At 49.5% G+C, this 20,947-nt stretch overlaps 8 protein-coding genes across 8 annotated transcripts; 3 read left to right on the forward strand and 5 right to left on the reverse strand.

Moving 5' to 3' along the window:
* Positions 1-241: 241 nt before the first annotated feature.
* BDR25DRAFT_379420 (S-adenosyl-L-methionine-dependent methyltransferase) lies at positions 242-1,821 on the reverse strand (the record flags this gene model as incomplete). Its single annotated transcript, XM_033697606.1, has 4 exons — positions 242-268; positions 395-910; positions 968-1,489; positions 1,546-1,821. 4 exons carry the CDS (start codon positions 1,819-1,821, stop codon positions 242-244), a joined length of 1,341 nt encoding a protein of 446 aa, XP_033552690.1.
* Positions 1,822-2,913: 1,092 nt separating this feature from the next.
* Positions 2,914-3,999, forward strand: BDR25DRAFT_211414 (cytochrome P450 CYP2 subfamily; the record flags this gene model as incomplete). The annotated part of the gene is made up of 1 exon (XM_033684682.1): positions 2,914-3,999. One exon carries the CDS (start codon positions 2,914-2,916, stop codon positions 3,997-3,999), a length of 1,086 nt encoding a protein of 361 aa, XP_033552691.1.
* A 226-nt stretch (positions 4,000-4,225) lies between these two features.
* Positions 4,226-5,307, reverse strand: BDR25DRAFT_339825 (uncharacterized protein; the record flags this gene model as incomplete). Its single annotated transcript, XM_033693437.1, has 2 exons — positions 4,226-5,016; positions 5,070-5,307. 2 exons carry the CDS (start codon positions 5,305-5,307, stop codon positions 4,226-4,228), a joined length of 1,029 nt encoding a protein of 342 aa, XP_033552692.1.
* Positions 5,308-6,398: 1,091 nt separating this feature from the next.
* Positions 6,399-13,502, forward strand: BDR25DRAFT_379429 (ketoacyl-synt-domain-containing protein; the record flags this gene model as incomplete). The annotated part of the gene is made up of 6 exons (XM_033697607.1): positions 6,399-6,685; positions 6,742-7,015; positions 7,070-8,529; positions 8,595-10,761; positions 10,811-11,362; positions 11,415-13,502. 6 exons carry the CDS (start codon positions 6,399-6,401, stop codon positions 13,500-13,502), a joined length of 6,828 nt encoding a protein of 2,275 aa, XP_033552693.1.
* A 1,836-nt stretch (positions 13,503-15,338) lies between these two features.
* Positions 15,339-15,716, reverse strand: BDR25DRAFT_168614 (ankyrin; the record flags this gene model as incomplete). The annotated part of the gene is made up of 1 exon (XM_033684108.1): positions 15,339-15,716. A coding segment is annotated over one exon (378 nt), but the record flags the coding sequence as incomplete, so codon positions are not given.
* A 453-nt stretch (positions 15,717-16,169) lies between these two features.
* On the reverse strand, positions 16,170-16,604 carry BDR25DRAFT_200909 (ankyrin; the record flags this gene model as incomplete). Its single annotated transcript, XM_033684385.1, has 1 exon — positions 16,170-16,604. A coding segment is annotated over one exon (435 nt), but the record flags the coding sequence as incomplete, so codon positions are not given.
* A 148-nt stretch (positions 16,605-16,752) lies between these two features.
* Positions 16,753-18,143, forward strand: BDR25DRAFT_350131 (uncharacterized protein; the record flags this gene model as incomplete). The annotated part of the gene is made up of 11 exons (XM_033694647.1): positions 16,753-16,794; positions 16,888-16,942; positions 17,041-17,086; positions 17,129-17,190; positions 17,245-17,324; positions 17,372-17,470; positions 17,508-17,618; positions 17,652-17,723; positions 17,783-17,794; positions 17,836-17,904; positions 17,961-18,143. 11 exons carry the CDS (start codon positions 16,753-16,755, stop codon positions 18,141-18,143), a joined length of 831 nt encoding a protein of 276 aa, XP_033552696.1.
* Positions 18,144-18,693: 550 nt separating this feature from the next.
* Positions 18,694-20,248, reverse strand: BDR25DRAFT_278570 (O-methyltransferase; the record flags this gene model as incomplete). Its single annotated transcript, XM_033687687.1, has 2 exons — positions 19,227-20,248; positions 18,694-19,170 (listed from the first exon to the last, which is right to left on the reverse strand). The coding sequence occupies exons 1-2, from the start codon at positions 20,070-20,072 to the stop codon at positions 18,694-18,696; spliced, it is 1,323 nt and encodes a 440-aa protein (XP_033552697.1). The 5' UTR covers positions 20,073-20,248.
* Positions 20,249-20,947: the final 699 nt, after the last annotated feature.

Below are 20,947 nucleotides of genomic sequence, written 5' to 3' on the forward strand. Positions count from 1 at the left end.
AGCACTTTATTCGAGAATAGAAAGTATCCTTGCTCTTATTTGTTCGAAAAGAACTGTCCAGTGGTCTAGGAAAAGGGCTTTTGTTCGGCATCCGAAAAAGCCAAGCGTACCATTTTGCTCATTTCTCAGCCCCGGACTTCTTAGTGATCACGTGTCATGACATTCATTAAATCGGCTCAGCCTAACAACAAGGCAGTCTCTATTTTGAGGTTAACGAGGAGGGCGTAAAATAAGCTTTGTGTCACGCTTTGCGAAGCTTATGCTTAATCTATAAGCGAAATATATCAAGCAACTAGTACTAATTCTTATACATCATGATTACTGACAGCTACCAGATTTATGCTTGGACTCACAGCGCGCCGTTCTGACTGTTTGAGGTAGTTCCAGAATTTACCCTTACTTCCATAACTGACATAGCACTTCCAAATGGTTGAGTGACACTCACCAACTCCACACCAGATTCTGTGGCCTCAAGCAGCTCTTTCCAATCGTCCAAGTGCCGCTCCTTACTATTGAAGGCTTGGAGCATAGTTAGGTCTCTAGCTCTCGCGATACGCTCCACCGAAACCGGCACAGATCCTGGCTTCGGTAGCACTGTATCCATGATGAGCAACCGAGAGACTGCCGGATCCATTGCTGCCACAATATTCCTGATAATAGTGATTGCTTCATTGTCCGGCCAGTCGTGTAGAATCATTCTAAGGAGATAAATGTTTGCGCCTCGCACAGGTTGCGGTTGGGTGAAGTCGTGGCTCTGAAACGTAACACGGGACTTAATTTCATCTGGTAGCGACTCTGATACAGCTTTCTGTCCGCTTTCTGCATTGGCAGGTAGGTCCTGCACTATGAATGAAAGATGGGGAAACGCTTGGGCGAGGGCTATGGCTGCACTGCCAGTAGATCCACCCACCTGAACGGATGAAAGATTAGTGTCGAGTAGTTGAAATACAAGAATTGCGACACTTACGTCTACGACTAGTCCGCCGTCTTGCATGCTTTGCCACGCGAAGCCAGATACTAGGTGTTTGAGATCCACAGCATCGCTACTCCGAACATGTCGCATATACGCTGCAAACTCTCTCATGCGTGCCTTGTCCCTGCTAAGATGATCGAAGAAAGGAAGGTCCGTTTCAAAAGCTGCATTGTATGCGGTTTCATAAGTGCGCATGGTATCGGCGCCCCAGCGCCGGTGCGCTTCAGCCAGGTGCATAGCCATTGGCGCCGACTTCGTACACATGTAGGTAGCGTATGTATAGACATCAGGATCTCGTGCTAGCAGCGCAGATGTTGCGGAGTGACCGACTCTGTTGCCGTCAGGCTGCTCTCGGAATAAGGTATTGGTCATGGCCATGCGGACCATGCTCTTGATGCGTTGCTCAGGGACACGAGCTGCTGCAGCCAGGTCTACATAGCTAATCGTGCCGTTTAAGGGTACGAGATGAAAAATGTCGTACTGGCAGAGCCATGTGATGCAAGAGATATATTGGAACTATGAACTATAAGTATTTACAAACGTATCCTGTTGGAGAAGTGCCTGGAGCTTACACCTAGAGCTAGGTTGGGCAAGAACTCGCTAGGTCCAATGGCCAACTGAGAAACCTCAAGAGCAGCTGCAATGAGGTCTTGCTGAGCTTTGATGACCCTTTGTGGAGAGTCTCTGGGGATGACAACACTAGGGCTATCACTGTTGAAGGAAGGCTGCGGAAGATTATTTGCCTTAAGGTGCTGGCTCAAAACGCTGGCATTGTGTGTGATGGTCCAGCTTAGCTCTTCAAGATGAGATGAAATGTCTGAGACGCCATTCTCATGGTTGAATGGCATGTTGAAGGTTAATCGTAGAAAGTCCAAAATTGACGTAGGCTTGACTAGGCAGATTATCCCCAAAGCTCACAATAAACATTCGTTGGTATGCAACGGGTTCAGCGTGTCCAGATGTTCGTTTAATTCCCCCAATCGGCTAAGATGTGGTGGTGATCCCGAGCCGAACCCGAAGGGCTCGGGTGTAAGACGGGTCCTTGTGGAGGAAAGATTCTGGTTGGCTGTCCGAGCTCAGATAAGCATAAACCGAATAATTAATAGGCTCGGGCATCAAAGCTTACTCCTGTTTGGTGGAGGCCCACACGCCGCGATCTGGCCGACTGTGGACAATTATTGAGTTGCCGGCGCGACACTGCAAATGGTGGTGCAGGAATCGTATTAACCAATTTCGCTTTTAAACTGGATTTCAAGAGTGTGGCGGATCCGGTTGGCTCTGACTTGCAGTCAAGTATCAATGTGCATACATATCAAACGATAAACCAAAAGCGAACATTGGGTTTTGCACAGCATCGACGATCGATCAACCTTCTATCCGCCATGGGAGAATTTCTAGTGCTATACCAGACCTATCGAGCGGTTACTTTTGCAGCATTTGCATTTACCGTAGCAATCGCAGCATCATGGCTGCGACATGACCGCAGGCTCAATAAGATTCCAGGACCTAGAGGATGGCCGCTAGTGGGTGTTGGCTATAAACTTCCGCCAAAGGCGCCTGATCTATTCCGCACCTGGGCAAAGCAATATGGCGACATCTTCAAGATCCGCGTAGGATGGTATGACTGGGTGGTGATTAATAGCCCTGAGGCAATACGAGAAATTCTCGAGAAACAAGCTATTGTTACGTCCTCCAAGGCTCCTTCCCCTATGGGCCACGATATAGTAACGGGCGGAAATCGCATGCCTACAATGCCCTACGGGCCGCGTTGGCGAGCTCTCCGATCCGTGGTGCGCCAGATGACTACAGTACCGATGACCAAAACCTTCGTCCCGTGCCAGGAGTTCGAGGCGAAACAGTTGCTGTTCGATCTACTCACTGATAACGCGAATCAGCAAAACTTTTACCAACACATGCGCCGGTACGCAATCAGTATCATCATGACCAACACTTTCGGCACGCGGGTTCAGAATTGGAATCATCCGGATGCACAGAATGCAGTAAAGAGCCAGGGCATACTCAGAAGAACATCGCGGCCAGGAGCATTCCTTGTGGATGAGCTCCCACCACTTGCCCTCTTACCTAAGTGGCTACAGCCTGGCCTAAAAGCTGCTCGGGAAGCCGCTCAACAAGTTCTGGATATCAAAATGGACTTGTGGAGGAGGTTGGAAGAGCAGGTCATGTCAAGTAAGGCACCACACTGCTACGCTCGCGAGATCTATGAGAAAAAGGAGCATTGGTATGCCCAAGGACTATCGGAAGAGCACCTGATCTGGGTCTCAACAGGCCTTGTGGAGGCCGGCTTCGAGACTACGTCGGCGACACTAAACAGTCTTATCCTCCAACTTGCTGCAAACCAGAGGGTACAAGACGAAGCACAGAAAGAGCTCATGAGTGTAGTTGGACCCGATCGACTCCCGACGTTCGCAGATATGGGAAATCTGCCCTATATCCGTGCTTGTGTAAAGGAAATGCTTCGAATGAACCCCATCCTCGCTCCCGGAATCCGGCACTACGCAAACGAAGACGTCCGTTACAAGGACTACATTATTCCGAAGGGCACCGTTCTAGTCGCCAATACGGCTTTCTTGCATTTTGATCCTCGTCGATTCGAGAAGCCATTCGAGTTCATGCCAGAGCGGTACCTTGACCATCCCCTATACAGCTCGGAGTACGCAGCCATGAGCGATCCATACAAACGTGATCACTTCACCTTCAGTACCGGAAGGAGAACATGTCCAGGGGCTCGACTTGCCGAAAATTCTTTAGACATCGCACTCGCCGGCATTCTGTGGGGCTTCGAAATCCGACCACCGTTGGTGAATGGTAGAGAGACTGAAATGGACTTGAGCGACAACGCCTACCCAGATGCGGGATTTAGCCTGCCCAAGCCATTCGCTGCTAGGTTCATCCCAAGAACTGAAGAGAGGCGCCGTGTGATTGAGAAGCAGTGGGAAATTGCAAAAAATGAAGGCTATGAGTTAAGGGGCATTTCGGTTGACCTTGATGGAATAGTTCAAGACTGAGATGTAATGAAGATGTCCTGAATTAACTGTATCCTATTCACTGAATATGCTACCTTGAATAATTCTATGTATTTTCTAGTTCTAATTGTTTGGTTGTGACCAATCTGACCAATCTAGAAGCACCAAAACTCCGGAAGTTGGCGTCATTCGTTCCAATCGATAACGTATGAGGCAGAGAGGAATTCCATAAGACATTAGGCTCCATGTCGAGCGCTGATTAGGTCCCTCAGCTGTTCAGCTCTCTCAGCTTTGACCTCATGATATGGATTATCCGCGAGTGCTCGCCCTTTAACCAAGTGGTTAGGTGTTTATATAATCTATCGACGCTGTCCGGGTTCGATTGATCGTCATGATAAGTTGAACCAGTTCCATGCATGGTGAATTGATCAATTAAAAGGCCTGCTCTTCTCATCTCACCTAACAATAACTGAATCTTCAAGGCCGCCTGGACGCGTTCGTCGTCTACGTTGAATGATCCAACGGCTATGCATGCTGGTGTAACTGAGTTTGGTATTGCAGTCAGGGCGCGCGAAGCAGCAACCTGCATGCATATGGCCGCTTGGTGGTACCACGACAGTATTTTGGAAATAATTGAAGCCTTCACAAACGTGAGACTGGGGCATGGGGCACAGGAGCAGGCTAGAAGCTTGCTGAGCTGCTCGCTCGCTTCTCGACTAAGGCGCAACACATGATCGAAAGGAACCTCGTCGGCGGCTAAAGGTGTTCCGAGCGATCGGTCATCGAACAGGGACAACCTTCCTAGCATGTCATAGGCCTTGCGCGAGCAGTCATGATGCGGTAAGATTTGGTCGACCGCCGGGTGGCTCTTACTAGGCTGGACTGGATGTATCGTAAAGTGAGTGGCGTATGATTCTGGAGTATTCGGAAATAAACTAGTGTTGAATTGGTCGACGTTAGGCCATTCATTAAAATCCAGAGAGGTAAAGGCTGACAGAGGCAGAGTTGATTGATCGAAGGATCCTTCCAGATCGATCATGTCATCAGCCGTATCACAGGCTATGAGCACGTTAGCAATGATAGGGAAAGGTACGCAATGTAGTGAAACTCACCCTCCGTGACATTAACCTGGTCAGTGGATACCTGCACTGAGCTTGAACGAGGCTTCTGTCGTGGCGGTTTCCCCATCTTGCGCGAAACGCCGTAGACGCACGAAATACCATGGGACACACAGCGCCCACACTCGGGCTGGCCACGATCACATCGCAGCTTAGCTGCGCCACATTCGTCACAACTCGTCCGCAGTTTCGGGCGACCAATTCTCGGTCTTCTCGCATCATCTTCGGGCATCTTCGGGGAAAGTGTTGTGCTGCAGAATCAGGGCGTTGTCCTACAGACAATTATATACATTCCATACAGGCTTCAACACGAACATCAGCCCGTGGGATTCGCACATACAGGATTTGTGCATACAGGATTCGCACGTACGGGGCCCGCAGGATTGTCAATGCGCTGAGATGATAACTACACCTGCCCAGATAGTCGACGGGAGGAAACCAGAGTTTCATGGAGTAAGCCACCCTGCAAGCCACACAGTCTGATATGTCAGCCAAGTCTTTCCCGTGAAGGTGTCTGAAAAGTTGCTATTGGCAGGGCGAGATATTTGCTAGAACCACAACCGTAGCGATCCTATAGCTACGCTGTACTATGGAGACTGCACATCTGCAGCTGATTATTAGAATAAACTTAATCAATTGACTTGAAAGACAACTTATCTTCTGCTTGCTTTGTGTTTTAGGCTAAACTGTTATTCACGTCGTAAACGCAGGACGACGCATGACGACAGTGCAAAGGCCCGGCCCGGACCCCTCCCTTGCGCCACGCCGAACCCATTGTTAGCCAATCGGGCACTATCTCGCGGGCTATCAGAAGAACTCGCTGTCTGGGTGCCGAACTTCCAGCGTCCGGGAAATCGTCCATGCCCCCTTGCGCGGGTCGCTAGCGCCAACACTCACTTCAGGGGCCGCTTGAGCCTTTAAGAGGCCCTTCCAAAAAAAATTACCCCCACGAAAGAGTCAGCGAAACGATCCGTATAGCGGGGGAGCTGAGAAGCGTTTTGGCGATACTGTTGTTTTCGGTTCATAGGGGATGCTAGAGACCTAGTCGGGATGGGTATTGCCCGAAGGCAATCACAGAGGCAGAGGACCATGTCCCGAGCCTTAAGGTACGGGTGTTAAACACTCAGTTGAGCGGGATGTAGCAAAAACATAATTGGATATACCGCTTATTATCTAATAAGACAAGTTTCCTGGGCGTTCACCTCGAGTAACAAAAAGGCAACCGATAGTTTAGACGACAGCCAACCCGAGTTTCACGAAGCAGATATCTAGACCACCTCAAGTTCCACCAGAGCCCTCGATTCAACATCACAAAGTCCAATCATGGCAGAATCTCTGAAGCTGTATCTCTTTGGTGACCAGACTTATGACATACAACCCCGGTTGAAGGAGCTGCTACAGCACCGCGACAATCCAATTCTGGAAGCTTTCCTTGAGAAGACCTACGATGCAGTCCGCGTGGAGATGTGTAAACTTCCTCAAGACATCAAGGAAGATCTCCCTCGATTCACCTCCATCGAAGACCTCGTGCTCTGGAGCAGGAGTGGCAAGCGATATGTACCGCTCGATATGGCTGTAACATGCATGTATCATCTCGGAGCTTTCGTCATGTAAGTGCAATCTCCTCTATCAGTAAGATATGAGATACTAGCTAATTATTGTATAGTCAAGGAGACAATTGGTTCCCTACTGTAAACACATCAAGGGTGGTTGGTATCTGTACTGGAACGCTTGCTGCAGCTGTCCTGAGTTGCAGCTGTAACATGCTGGACTTTCTTTCCCTATCTGTCGATGCGGTAACTGTAGCCTTCAGAACTGGGCTAGTTGTAACTGAAGCCGCCAATCGAGTTTCAGTTGGTCACGAATCGGACCAAAATTGGTCAATTATTCTACCAGATGCAGCGACGGTGGACTTTGTTCGCAAATTCTGCGAACAAAGTGTAAGTTGCCTCATACATGCACTTGTAAGGATCGCACCCACTGACTTTCTTTAGACACTCCCAATGACAAGCAAACCATATATCAGTGCCTATGCGCCAAACTGGATTACTGTGAGCGGACCGCCATCATCGATTCAACTCCTCATCAAGTCGAGCGATTTCCGAAATGCTAGATACAAGAACATTCCCATATTCGGACCATATCACGCCCCGCATGTACACAGTGAATACGATGTCACAGAGATTGTCAAAGATGTTTCTACTGAGAAAGGTGATATGTGTGAGCAGATTCCAGTGTTGTCGGGTAGCAAGCCTGAAGAAAGGCACAATTTTGCGACACTATTGGAAGATGCGGTCAGGGAGATTCTATTGAGACCTGTTCAATGGAGTGGTATTCTCCAAGGGATCCAGTCCTGGATCTACCAGGCTGATTCGAAGTCCTTCTCTGTCGTTCCTATTGCTACTACAGCCGACCAACTCGTCTACGCCGAGCTTCGGCAAACAACGTTGCGTTCATTGCTGCTGCCTACGCAGGTCCAAAGTAAACGGGCTCCAGAATCTACCACTGCTTCCTCGAATCTAAGGACGCCCAAGCTCGCCATTATCGGTATGTCTGGGCGGTTTCCTGGGGCAAAAGACGTTGATGCCTTCTGGGACCTTCTGTACCTGGGTTTGGATGTCCATAAGCCTGCTCCCGCCCTCCACTGGGATGTCAAAACGCATGTTGACCCAACTGGAGCCCGCAAAAACACGAGTGCAACACCATTCGGCTGCTGGCTTGATGACCCAGCTGAGTTTGACGCCCGCTTCTTCAACATCTCTCCAAGAGAGGCACCCCAAATCGATCCCGCCCAGAGGCTCGCATTAATGACAGCATATGAGGCAATCGAACAGGCTGGGCTTGTTCCTGATGCCACGCCCTCTACCAGACGTGATCGTGTTGGGGTCTTCTATGGAGTCACGAGCAACGACTGGATGGAGACGAACAGCGCCCAAAATATCGATACATACTTTATTCCCGGAGGAAATCGAGCATTTATTCCAGGTCGAATCAACTACTGTTTCAAATTCAGCGGTCCTAGCTATGCGGTCGATACGGCATGTTCGTCAAGCCTTGCTGGTATTCACCTAGCATGCAATTCACTATGGCGCGGGGACATTGACACAGCCATTGCAGGGGGAACCAATGTTCTAACAAACCCTGATTTTACTGCGGGGCTTGATCGCGGCCATTTCCTTTCACGAACGGGCAATTGCAAAACTTTCGACGATAGTGCTGATGGATATTGTCGAGGAGAAGGCATTGGAACAGTTATTATCAAGCGTCTTGAAGACGCTCTAATGGACAATGACCCAATTTTGGGGATCATCTTAGGTGCAAACACAAATCATTCAGCCGAGTCGGAATCTATAACACGGCCGCACGTTGGGGCTCAGCGGGAAATATTTAGCAAGATTCTAAACCAGGGTGGAGTGGATCCCTACACGGTGGGATACGTTGAGATGCACGGAACGTAAGATATTCCTTCCCTTCATGATCATTGCAAATGTCCATTGACGCATTAATAACCAAATATAGAGGAACTCAAGCTGGTGACGCAGGGGAAATGTCCAGCGTTCTTGACACGTTCGCTCCATCATTGTCTGAAGTCGAAAAGGGTAGAAAGACAGACCAGCAACTCTACCTTGGCTCAGCAAAAGCCAATATCGGCCACGGTGAAGCTGCTTCGGGGGTCTCAAGTCTCATTAAAGTGTTGCTTATGATGCAAAGGAACACCATAGTGCCGCACTGCGGGATCAAAACAAGGTTGAATCAGAGGTTTCCACCCGATCTTTCCGACCGCAACGTCAAAATTGCACAAAAGCCTGTTCCTTGGGAGCGTAATGCGGATCCTTACAAGCCGAGGAGGGTTTTCGTGAATAACTTCAGCGCCGCTGGTGGGAATTCCGCTCTCTTGATCGAAGATGCACCAGTCGCGCAGGAACTTTCCGACAGCCCCAAAGACCCCCGCACCCACCAGCTGGTAGCGATATCTGCCAAGAACGGAGTCTCACTACAAGGGAATTTGAATTCCATGCTTAGATTCATGGAGCAGTGTCCGAGTGTTTCCCTAGGTCAGCTATCATACACCACGACAGCACGCCGCATCCACCATCCGCATCGCGTCATGCTGTCTGCGTCTACAACCGAGAATCTCCGTACTCAAATTCAAGCGGCACTTAGAGATAACAAAGGTGTAAACAGACCGAAAAGCACCCCAAAGATCCTCTTCGCTTTCACAGGCCAGGGAGCCCTATATCCAGGCATGGGGAGAGAGTTGTTCGAGCACTTCTCCATCTTCCGGGCTGAGATTCATCGCTTGAATCACATTGGGCAGAGCCTCGGCTTTGAGTCTATACTGCCTGTCATTGAATCCACAGAACGAGACTTTACTAATTTCTCACCTATCGTGGTTCACCTAGCAAGTGTGTGCCTACAGATTGCAATGTACAAAACGCTGTCGTCCTGGAATATCACACCCATTGCTGTTGTCGGTCACAGTCTAGGCGAGTATGCCGCTCTAAATGTTGCAAGCGTACTCTCCGACGCTGATACCCTCTATCTCGTCGGCAAGCGGGCGACGTTGCTGCAAGAAAAGTGCACCCGTGACACGCACGCCATGCTTGTGGTTAAAGGGTCAGTGAGCGACATCACGAAGCTGCTGAAAGACGCCAAGCTTCAGATAGCATGCATCAACTCCCCAATCGAAACCGTCCTGGCAGGCTCAAACCAAGAGATTTCCGATATCAAACGCTTACTTTCTGACACTGGCCTGGACTCTACGATACTTAAAATCCCATATGCGTTTCATTCCTCTCAGATGGACCCCATCCTGCCAGACCTTAAGACCGTCGCGAGTGCGGTCACGTTCCATACGCCTAGAATCCCTGTTTTATGTCCCCTTGATGGTGGTGTGGTTAACGATATCGGGAAATTCAACGCAGAGTATCTAGTAAGGCACTGCCGTGAACCCGTCAACATGTTAGGGGCATTACTAGACGCGCAGAATGGAAATGTAATTACGGATCAAACGACTATACTAGAGATTGGTCCACACCCGGCAGTTTCGAGCATGATCAAAGCCACCCTAGGATCACAGATGACAACACTGGCTACTTCACAGTGCGGAAGGAAAATCTGGCCGGTATTGGGATCGACATTGGGATCCCTTTATATGGCGGGAGCAGATATACGCTGGGCTGAATATCATCGCGACTTTGAGGCTTCGCGCAAGGTTCTCTCTCTGCCGGCATATTCCTGGGACACGAAGCACTACTGGATCCAGTATGTGAATGACTGGTCATTGCGCAAAGGAGATCCCCCTCTAACTATAGCAAACACCCCGAAGCTTGAGAGTACGACCATCCATCGCATTGTTGAAGAGTCGGGAGACTCTACTAAGACCCATATAATCGTCGAAGCAGACATCGCGCGCAAGGACCTGAGCCCATTAGTGCAAGGCCATGAGGTAGACGGCATCCCGCTCTGTACTCCCTCGGTATACGCAGACATCACGTTGACCCTAGGAAACTACCTTCTTCAGCGGTATCGCCCCAATCAAGACGAGAACCTAGTCGACATAACGAAGATGACCATCTCCAAAGCTCTCATCTTGAGGGCTGGGGCCACCCAGCAGCTTCTACAGGCACACACCGAAGTAGATTGGGAGTCTCAGGCCGCAGCCATCAAGTTTATGTCTTTCGACGTAAGTAAATCCTAGAAATATATACATACAGGGCACTAATTTGACGCAGAGCAAACATAATTTACAAGAGCATGCACGTTGCGTTGTACAATTCAAAGAGAGTGGCCTTCAGCAGGTGCTCCAGGCAGATGTACCCAATCTGAAAAAGAAATTGGGTGCTCTTCGGGCTGGAATCCCGACTGGAACCACCGCACGTTTCAACCGGCCTATGGTGTATCGCGCCATAAGACCGTTGGCACGGTTCCATGACGACTACCGAGCCATTGACGAGATTATCCTTAATAGTAACACACTGGAGGCAACTAGTCGTCTCAGTTTTGGCAGCGTTAAGCGTGGCGGAGCATTCCACACCCACCCAGCGATCATTGATGCTTTGACTCAATCTTGCGGCTTCACTATGAACTGCAATGACTTCTCTGACCTTGATGTGGAAGTTTTCATGAACCACGGATGGGGCTCATTCCAGATCTTTGAACCCCTCGACTTTGATAAGGAATACGTTACTTATACTCGTATGGAACAAGGTCCAGATAAACTGTGGCTTGGAGATGTTGTTATTCTCAACGATGATAGAGTTGTTGCGTCTTTTGGGCAAATTGCGGTTCGTAGATTGCATTCCAAGATCTTACTCACGCTTGCTAATTCAACACCAGATTCAAGGCGTGCCTCGCCGGGTTTTGAAGGTAATTCTATCAATCGAGAGTGGGAACAGATCACAGAAGCAGCAGCCTGTGCAACAGAAACAGGCTTTCCTATCAGCTTCAGCGTCCACCACGCATATAATTCCACCAGCCGTCACAACAGAAAACAGCCCTTCAAGGCTCATGAAAGCTCTTTCTATAATATCAGAAGAGAGTGGGCTTGCTGTAGACGACTTGACTGATAGCACGGTCTTCGCCGACGTCGGTGTCGACTCCCTCCTGGGACTGACTATCTCCTCCCGATTCAAGGAAGAACTCGATATCGATCTCGACTTCAATGCCCTCTTTTACGAGCATCCAACAGTCAGAGACCTCAAAGTAGCGCTGGGAAACCCCAGTGCTAGCACAACTGGAGTATCGACACCGCGATGGGGTGACACTAATCCAAACACCGCCACAGTTACCGGCATGACCACTCCTGCTACGAGCGAGCATTCTACCATGTCTCAACATGATTTCCATCGTGCTCTCCAAATCGTTTCAGAAGAGAGCGGTCTCGCAGTAGAGGAGCTTACGGACGAGACGAATTTTGCTGACGCCGGAGTCGACTCGCTGCTGTCGCTTGTGGTCGCAAGCCGATTCCGGGATGAGCTCGAGATTGATATGCAGCACGAGGCCCTCTTTCTGGAATGCCCGACTGTGGCCGACCTCAAACGCTTGTTGGTGGGAGAGAAAGATATTAGGAACATCGAGCCTCTCCCTGAGAGCAACGAGTTCCCCATCTCAGTTCCCAATGAAATGAAGCCTGTCACCACTGCGATGCAGACGGCCAAGATGAACGGCGCGGCGAAACACACCCAGAGCGAGAGAGCCGTGCTCACAGCCCGTAAGCAAGCAGTGGATGAGTATATTCACACCTACACGACCGGATTCACTTGCCCGGCCCCTTATCTGGCCTCAACGGCACCGAGTGAGGATAAAAAGGTAGTGTTAGTCACGGGCGGGACAGGAAGCTTGGGAGGCCACTTGGTCTATCATCTCGCCCAGCTATCTAATGTGAAGACAGTTGTTTGCCTCAACCGGGAGAACAAAGCAGATCCTTTTGATCGCCAATACAAGGCCATGCGCAGCAAAGGTATCCGATTTCCCGAAAATCTCAAGCCTAAGTTGCGCGTATTCCAGACAGACACGTCAAAGGGTATGCTTGGGCTCTCCAAGGATCAGTACGCAACGCTCGTTGGTTCAGTCACTCACCTCATCCACAATGCGTGGCCCATGAGCGCCAAACGTCCGTTGGCTGGATTCGAGTCGCAATTTCAGACTATGCGCAATCTGATCGAGTTCGCATCCAAGGCTGCCTCCCGTGGCCCAGAGAGCTTCAAGTTCACTTTCCAGATGGTGTCTTCTATTGGGGTTGTCGGTCATTACGGTCTTGGCAATAGCGAGAAGGTGACAAAGGTGCCTGAAGAGCGCGTCGACATCGACTCTGTCCTGCCAAATGGATACGGAGATGCCAAGTGGGGCTGCGAGAGAATGCTCGACGAGACGTTACACAAGCATCCGGACCGGTTTCGTACAATGGCGGTCCGTTTAGGGCAAATTGCAGGATCTAAGACCAGCGGGTATTGGAATCCAATGGAGCATTTTGGATTCCTGATCAAGTCTTCGCAGACATTGAGAGCCTTGCCGGACTCGAGCGGCACAGCCTACTGGACGCCGGTCAATGATGTTGCCGCCACGTTATCGGACCTAGCACTCTCCAGTTGCAACCCCTATCCGATCTACCACGTCGAGAACCCAGTCGGCCAGCCTTGGAGCGAACTAAATGCCATATTATCAGATGCGTTAGGTATCCCAAGCTTGATTCCCTTTGAAGAGTGGGTAGAACGTGTGCGAGCTGCACCTCAGCACAACAACCCCGCCGCTACTCTACTGGAGTTCTTGGATAGTAACTACTTGCGCATGTCTTGCGGCGGACTCGTATTGGATGTCAAGAAGGCTCTTGAGCATTCAGAGAGTCTTACTACCGTAGGGGCTGTGAGTGAGGAGGTGGTGAGGAAGTACATTCACATTTGGAAGGAGATTGGATTCCTGAATTAGCAAGACTTTGCCGAATGGTAGCACATGAAAGGAATTAGTTATGTTATGGATATATAATATAGTCATTTGGGAATTATGTTCGAACAGATTGCCGACAGAATCATCACTGTTAAATAGCCAAGCCAGCCCTTAAATTCATTCACTACCTTCTTGTCCCCGCTGTATATTCCCCCATATGCTTGCGTGGAAAGCTGTAACATCTCGAGTAAGATCCACTTAAGCCACGATTTCTGCGCAAAAGTCTTTCAGGTACCAGGCTAGCTAGCTAGAATCAGCGGGTGAGCAGGAGCTGGGTAGGAGATGGGCTGCTAGCTTCGGCAACTAATTCCTTGCGAATACTAACTATACCCAACCTCTTCAAAGTCCAAGTGTACCTAAAAAATTGAAGCCTGACAAACCGAGCTGCCTCTACTGCATCAACATCACTCCTTGATGTAACGGAGTTAGGGACGATTCTCAGAACGCTTTCGGCATCCAGAGTCAGCAGCAGCGCACCACTAAGGTTTAACAAACATGAGGCGTCCACTTCTCCTAATTCGTATTCCTCATGCAATCTGCTGAGGTGACTACGGCAGAATTAATCAGAACAATCTGCCGCCAGAAGCACTGCGTAATGGCACTTGCCCTAGCTCATTTAACAAGAGAACTAGTTAATAAACTTATAACTTGCTTGAGCAGAAAGATTTTGTATAAGATATATAAAATAAGAACATAAAATTTTAAGCTAGGTAACGTTATGCATCGAATTTTTATAACTTAGTACTATAAAGCTTGTGAAGTTAAAGCTTTAAGGTAAAGGCAATTATTAAAAGCAATAGCTTAATAATCAATAAATAGCCTTTCTTAGAATCTAAATAGAGCGCGTTCCTAGAGGAATTTACCCTACGTACTAACGTGGGCCCCTTTTTTAAGCAGCAGCATTACAATCTTCGCGTAGCCTCTGTTTAAGGCGGTGTGGAGTGCGTTGCTACAGTTTCGACCCTGCGCGTTAACGTTGGCCCCTCTATATATTAACAACTTTACAATCTGCTCTTGCCCCCTAACTAAAGCTGCTTGGAGTGTGTTGCCGTAGCATCCACCCTGCGCGTTAACGTCGGCGCCTTTATCCAGCAACAGCTTTACGATGTTCTCGTGCCCTCTAACTGAAGCCTCTTGGAGTGCGCTGCTCCCCCTTTCACCCTGCGCGTTGATATCGGCGCCATTGTCGAGCAGTAGCGTCACGATCTGCTCGTGTCCTCTGACAGAAGCTGCTTGGAGTGCGTTGCTGTACTTCCCACCCTGTGCGTTGATATCGGCACCCTTATTGACTAGCAGCGCCACAAGCTCCTTGTAGCCTCCAGCTGAAGCTGCCTGGAGTGCGTTGCCGTACTCTCCACCCCTCGCGTTGACGTTGGCGCCCTTGTCGAGAAGCATCATCACGATCTGTTCGTGCCCTCCAACTGAAGCCACTTGGAGTGCGTTGCCGTGCCTTTCACCCCTCGCGTTGACATCGGCGCCCTTATCAAGGAGTAGCGTCACAATCTGCTCGTGCCCCCCAGCTGAAGCCGCTTGGAGTGCATTACCGTAGTATCCACCCTGGGCGTTCACGTCCGCACCCTTGTTGACTAGCAGTGTCACGATCTGCTCATCCCCTCTAAATGAAGCCGCTTGGAGCGCGTTTCCGTTCAATCCACCCTGTGCGTTGACGTCGGCACCCTTGTTAACTAGCAGTGTCACGATCTGCTCGTGTCCTCCAAATGAAGCTGCCTGGAGTGTGTCGCCATGATATCCACCCTGCGCGTTGACATTGGCGCCTTTATCTAGTAACACCTTTACAACCTGTTCTAGGCCTCTAAGTGAAGCCGCTTGGAGTGCGTTGTTGTAATTGCCTCCCTGTGCGTTAACGTCGGCGCCATTGTCAAGCAGCAGCATCACGATCTGCTCATGGCTCCCAGCTGAAGCCGCTTGGAGTGCATTGCCGTAGTATCCACCCTGCGCGTTGATGTCAGCCCCCTTGCCGAGTAGCAGCGTCACGATCTGCTTGTAGCCTCCAACGGAGGCTGCCTGGAGTGCGTCTCCGTAGTATCCACCCTGAGCGTTAACGTCGGCACCCTTGTTAACTAGTAGTGTTACGATCTGCTCGTGTCCTCCAAATGAAGCTGCCTGGAGTGCGTCGCCATAATATCCTCCCTGCGCGTTGACGTTGGCGCCTTTATCCAGCAACAACTTCACAATCTGCTCAAGGCCTCGAAGTGAAGCTATTTGGAGTGCGCTGTTGAACTTTCCACCCTGCGCGTTGACATCAGCGCCCCTGTCGAGTAGTAGCGTCACGATCGGCCCGCGCTTTCTACATAAGGCCAGGTACAGTGCATTTCCGTGCCTCCCACCCTGCGCGTTGATATCGGCGCCTTTATCTAGCAACATCTTTACGATATTCTCGAACCCTCCAAGTGAAGCCGCCTGGAGTGCGTTGCCGTAGCATCCACCCTGTGCGTTGACGTCGGCGCCCTTGTCAAGCAATAGCTTCACGATCTGCTCGGCGCCTCGAATCGAAGCCGCTTGGAGTGCGTTGCCGTAATATCCGCCCTGCGCGCTGACATCGGCGCCCTTGTCAATTAACAGCGTTACTATCTGCTCATGCCCTCTAATTGAAGCAGTTTGGAGTGCGTTGCGGAACCTTCCAGCTTGTGCGTTGACATTAGCGCCCTTGTCAAACAGCAGTTTTACGATCTGCTGGTGGCCGCCTTCTAAAGCTCCCAGGAGGGCATTGTCATAATATCCGTCCTGCACACTGCTGTCGGTGCTCTTGTCGAGCAGCAGCTTTACTATCTCTTTATGCCCCTTCTCTGCCGCCACGCGGAGCGATGCCTGAAAGCAGCCATCTATGGCTTGGTCATCAGCTCTCTCTTCTAGCAATTTTTGGGCCGTTCCCTCTTGGCCATATTGGGCGGCCCACAATAACGCCGAGCTTCTAAACTGTCGTACGTTGTAACGGTAGAGATAGGTATTTAGCAAACGATAAAGGTGGCGGTTCGCTTGCACAAAGGCGTTGATATCTCTCTCTAATTCTAGGTTTTCCGATATGCAACAGAGTAATTCATTCGCTAGATCAAGAAGCGGCATTGCTAAAGCAGCATTTAGTTGGCAGGTGTTACGGAACAAATTCTTGAGAGAAGCGAGTTGAGCACAAAAGTGGGGGCAGGCGGCTTACACAATAAATAGATTGGCTAAGCTCTAACGGTTTAATATCGCATGGTTAAGTAAGCACGATATGAGCGGAATCAACGAGCACTACATCCGTGCACTAGTTCATGTCCGTCATGAACACTAAATCGTGCTGTAGGAGTCGGAAATGAATTAGTGCACCTAGGGCACTGAAGACTTTGACTCTTGATGTTGCCGCCAGCAGAAGGAAGGGTGGCCGACCCGCTCCGGCCACAACCTTGCGAGCTTGAATTCAGGTGAAGAAGTAATCTCTTGTATAATAGTATATCATGTACCTTCAGCAGTAGCACTTTACTAAATATATAAGGCTGATGCCAAGACATTCGCTTGTGAGTCGGTATATTCCTGTTGAAGCCACAGCTCTCCTTTCTACTATCGATGTCTGGCTGAGCCGCCAAGAAAGGCAATGTAGTCAGAACTAGAGAGCTTGCACAAGCATATTGTTCCATTTATAATCGTAAGTGGTTTGTAACTCATAGTAATGGTAAGAACCACGGACGCCAACGGTCTCTGCCTAATCTATGCACACGTGCACTAGTGTCATATCAATACTACCTTCATAGCATCAAAACACGACCTTGTACTGCACACATTGGTTTTTTCTCGAATAACCGTCTTGTGGCCATTCTTTAATATGATTAACAATTATGTCCTTGAACGATCAGGGTATTGCCGACCACAGCTCAGTCTTCACTTTCGCGCCGGGAAGCAGCATAAGGCTATTCGACCACGCATCAGTCCATATTGCGGCCTGCGGCTTGCTGGTCTCGACTTTAATAGCAATTGGTGCGAAGGTTTCAGTTTCTTGCCACGTTGTTCCAGGATTTGACACCCCCATCGACAGAGAGTTGTTTGAGTGTACTAAGGTTGTTTGGAGAATTTATCGACTTTGAGCGCGATAACGTAATTGATGTGATGGGGAATTTCTTCATTCATGGGGACTAGCGATTTAGGGTTGATGGTCAAGAGTTTTCTGCTAGTATGCCAGCATCAAGCAACTTCCAACTAATAAACAAGGTACTATACGCTCCGAAAATATTAAGAGTTGCTTTATGCTCGCATGTTTCCCGTGCAAGTTTGAGAAGTGCGTGCTAGACATTAGTATTCTAGTCGTTCTTGAAATTCCTAGTTCCGTTTAGCCCTCACGATATTTTCTAAACACGTTCCTGAGGGAATTGCGCTGTACACGAGGCATTGGGTGCAGTTTTTCGCCTAAGGATATCTAAATTATTTCCGGTCCAACGCTAATGATAGCGAGGCTATCATAGTATGAAGATCTTCATATATAAGTATTCCAGCACTGGCTGCGAGGCCCTCGATGATATTGCGCATTGTTGCTGCGCCAGCACGTTCATCATATTCTTAAATGTCGCCAAATTACAAAGAAGACAGGCTGATCTTCATACTCTAGCGGCTGTAGCTATTTTGAAAGGCTAAGGCCGCTCCGGTGCGATTCGACTAAGTTTTCAGAGCGGCGGTTGTAGCTCTTAGTTGGCGAAGGGTTGTAGAAAAAGCACGGCAGGTATAGAGGAATATATGGTACGCCGTTGATATCACGCTGCCGCTTGGGTGGCTAAGGAGTCTCCTCTACGTCGAGGTTGTAGTTTATGAAGCAGCGCTTGCTCTTGTTCACCCGTCGCGAATTCTCCTTGCTGTCATGTGCCTAAGAGGAGACAGGGGGATTAATATGCTCTAGATCAACGCAGCTGGCTGAAGTTGCGTTGGGGGTAACATGAAATTACGCGCAAACACGTCCTTGCAAGAATCTTCAATTCGATATTGCTTAACTTAGATAATTGTATGTGAATAGTATTCTACGGTGTTCTTAAACTACGTAGCTTTTTAGGTAAACAAAGGTGAGTAGGAGTGGTTGACTCGCTTGTATAGCCAACTTGCTTGCCACCGACGTTATAGCGCCAATGACATTCCTGGATCGTATGGAGAAGGACGCTTTCGTCGCTGTTTACCTACTACTTTAAGCCGGAATCTATCGCTTCAGGTAGACTACAAGAAGACCTAGCGGTCCGTCGTCAAAGACGTCGCGTATCTCGTATCTTGCATCTGCCTCCTTCAATAGCCCCTCGAATTCATCCTTCGTGCGTTGTTTAGCACCTAAATTGACCAACATGCAAATATCTATCTGACGCGCAGTTCGCTCGTGATGACGAGGCCAGGCCCCTGGCTCCGGAAGGATAATATCGTTGATGAGCAGTGGGGTATTTGGGCTGGTGTTCTCAAGTCCAGGAACGAATGACCTGAAGATTCTGACTACATCGTGGTCGGCCCAGTTGTGGGTAACTTGCCGGATGAGGAAAGCAGCAGCATTTTTGACTGGCTGTGGCTCGAAGAAGCTGTGTTGAAGATAAGTCACTCGATCACGGAGATCACCCGAGAGTGAGTCACGGCCCTGGGCCAGCATGTCGGCGTTGGAGTCCTGTACAACAAAGTTTAAGTCGGGATGAAGCTGTCGTTTGCTAGGTTAGAGATAACTAATGGAACTATTGTTTTAGGCAGACTTACTTGCGCCAAGCTCTTGGACAGATGGCCATTACCTCCTCCAACGTCAACTACAGTGCCCTTGATAGCGGACCAGTCGAAGCCATCTTTCAGCAGAAAGTCGATATGGCTATTCATCTTCCTCAATCCAGCCATGGCATTCGAGAATCGGACCGCCTTCTCTGGGTACTTTTTGTAGAATTCGAAAGGACCACAACCATGCCGGGTGGCGAAGGGGTTTATGTCATGGTGTGCGTTATGTGGATCAGCTTTGAGGCTGATGTCGCAGTCGGCAGACGCCTTGAACAACTCATCAAGCGTGCAGTGGACAACAGCTCGTAGTTCTTCATCTTGGTGCATAGTGAGAGAGGTAGAGCTGTGAGAAAATACTTTTGGCCGAAGTTCTTCGAACATGCGGTACGTCATGAGCTGGCGAATGACACGGGCCGTGCGGTCCTGATCTAGAGCAGCCTTCTTGGCCAATTCCTCCAAAGTGATTTCTCCATGTGCAGGTACCAATTGAAAGAAGTTGAAGTCACACGCAATTTGGAGTGCACCGAGATCGTAGCAGGTGCAGCAGAAATATCTCAGCCACCTTCTCGGGCCATCAATGAGACGTTGAAGATCTTCTAAAGAGGTCTTTAGGTCGGCATGAAGCCGGCGATATTCTGCAGTCTCAGGCGGATCGTGGGAATCGAGTGCAAAAGTAGGTGCGACAAGGTTGTTAGCCTGGAAGTACTTGGTCATATCCTGAGTGACTTCGAGGATGTTCTGAGCCAGTGCCAGAATCGAAGTTGAGGGTGCCTGGACTTTGCCGGTTGCTTGGTGCGTTCCATTTGCACGGAGGGTTTCGTTTGCTTGGGCAATCATGATTGATGAGTGACGAAGTGACTTTCCAAAAATGTGAGGACTTCCAACGTGCGAATTAGGGTCCTTTGTAAGGATAACGAGGTTTGAAGAATTTCGAGACTACATGTTGGGATAACTTCTTTCATTCTTTCCAGCACTAATCCAGCCGAAAATGCAATCCAGATGTTGATTCCCAAGTTGAGCCGGCCTCGGGCAAGCTGAGTCGGTCTCGGGTATGTCGATGCATCAACACAAGAAGTCGGCTTGCCGGGCAATTGTGCTCGATTGTACCCGTTTGTGCCCGATTGAGCCCGATTTGTCCCCGATTGTCCCCGACGATTGTGTCCGATAATTGTGCCCGAAGCTGGCCCAATCAATACTCGACTTTGTGCAGATCTGAATGAAGAGTGAATCACTTTCTAACTGCTTAAGATGCTAGCTGACAGCAGACGTTAGTGCGTCTATAGCATAATTATTAGGGGATAAGATTAGGAATAGGAATTAGTCACGAGAAAGAAGCTGGCTAGCACTAGTTGCATAACTCCTCTTCCCTCTAACCCTCTAACCCTCTACTGCAGTTCTCTCTGTCAATACTCGTGCGAGACTGCAAACATGATCATCCACGAAACCAGTTGGCCGGACTCACCTCGAATTGCTCCTTGATCTGGATGTCTTGGCCTTAGTAATGTCGCACCTTAGCAACCGCCGATGTCCGAGAGGTGTGACTCTCGTGCAACGTCATAAATGAACAAATACTCTGGCCTCATCCGGCAGGCGATAGGTAGAGAGTCCCTCGAAGCATGCCCCGTGCCGCGGGAATCCCGCACTTGATCGTCTTCCTTGTGTTGTGCTGGTGGGTAACGGTAGGTGCCAATGTTTGTCAGACCGGTGCACGT

This window comes from Lindgomyces ingoldianus, assembly GCF_010093535.1.
Source record: "Lindgomyces ingoldianus strain ATCC 200398 unplaced genomic scaffold BDR25scaffold_4, whole genome shotgun sequence".
NCBI classification, from domain to species: Eukaryota; Fungi; Ascomycota; class Dothideomycetes; order Pleosporales; family Lindgomycetaceae; genus Lindgomyces; species Lindgomyces ingoldianus.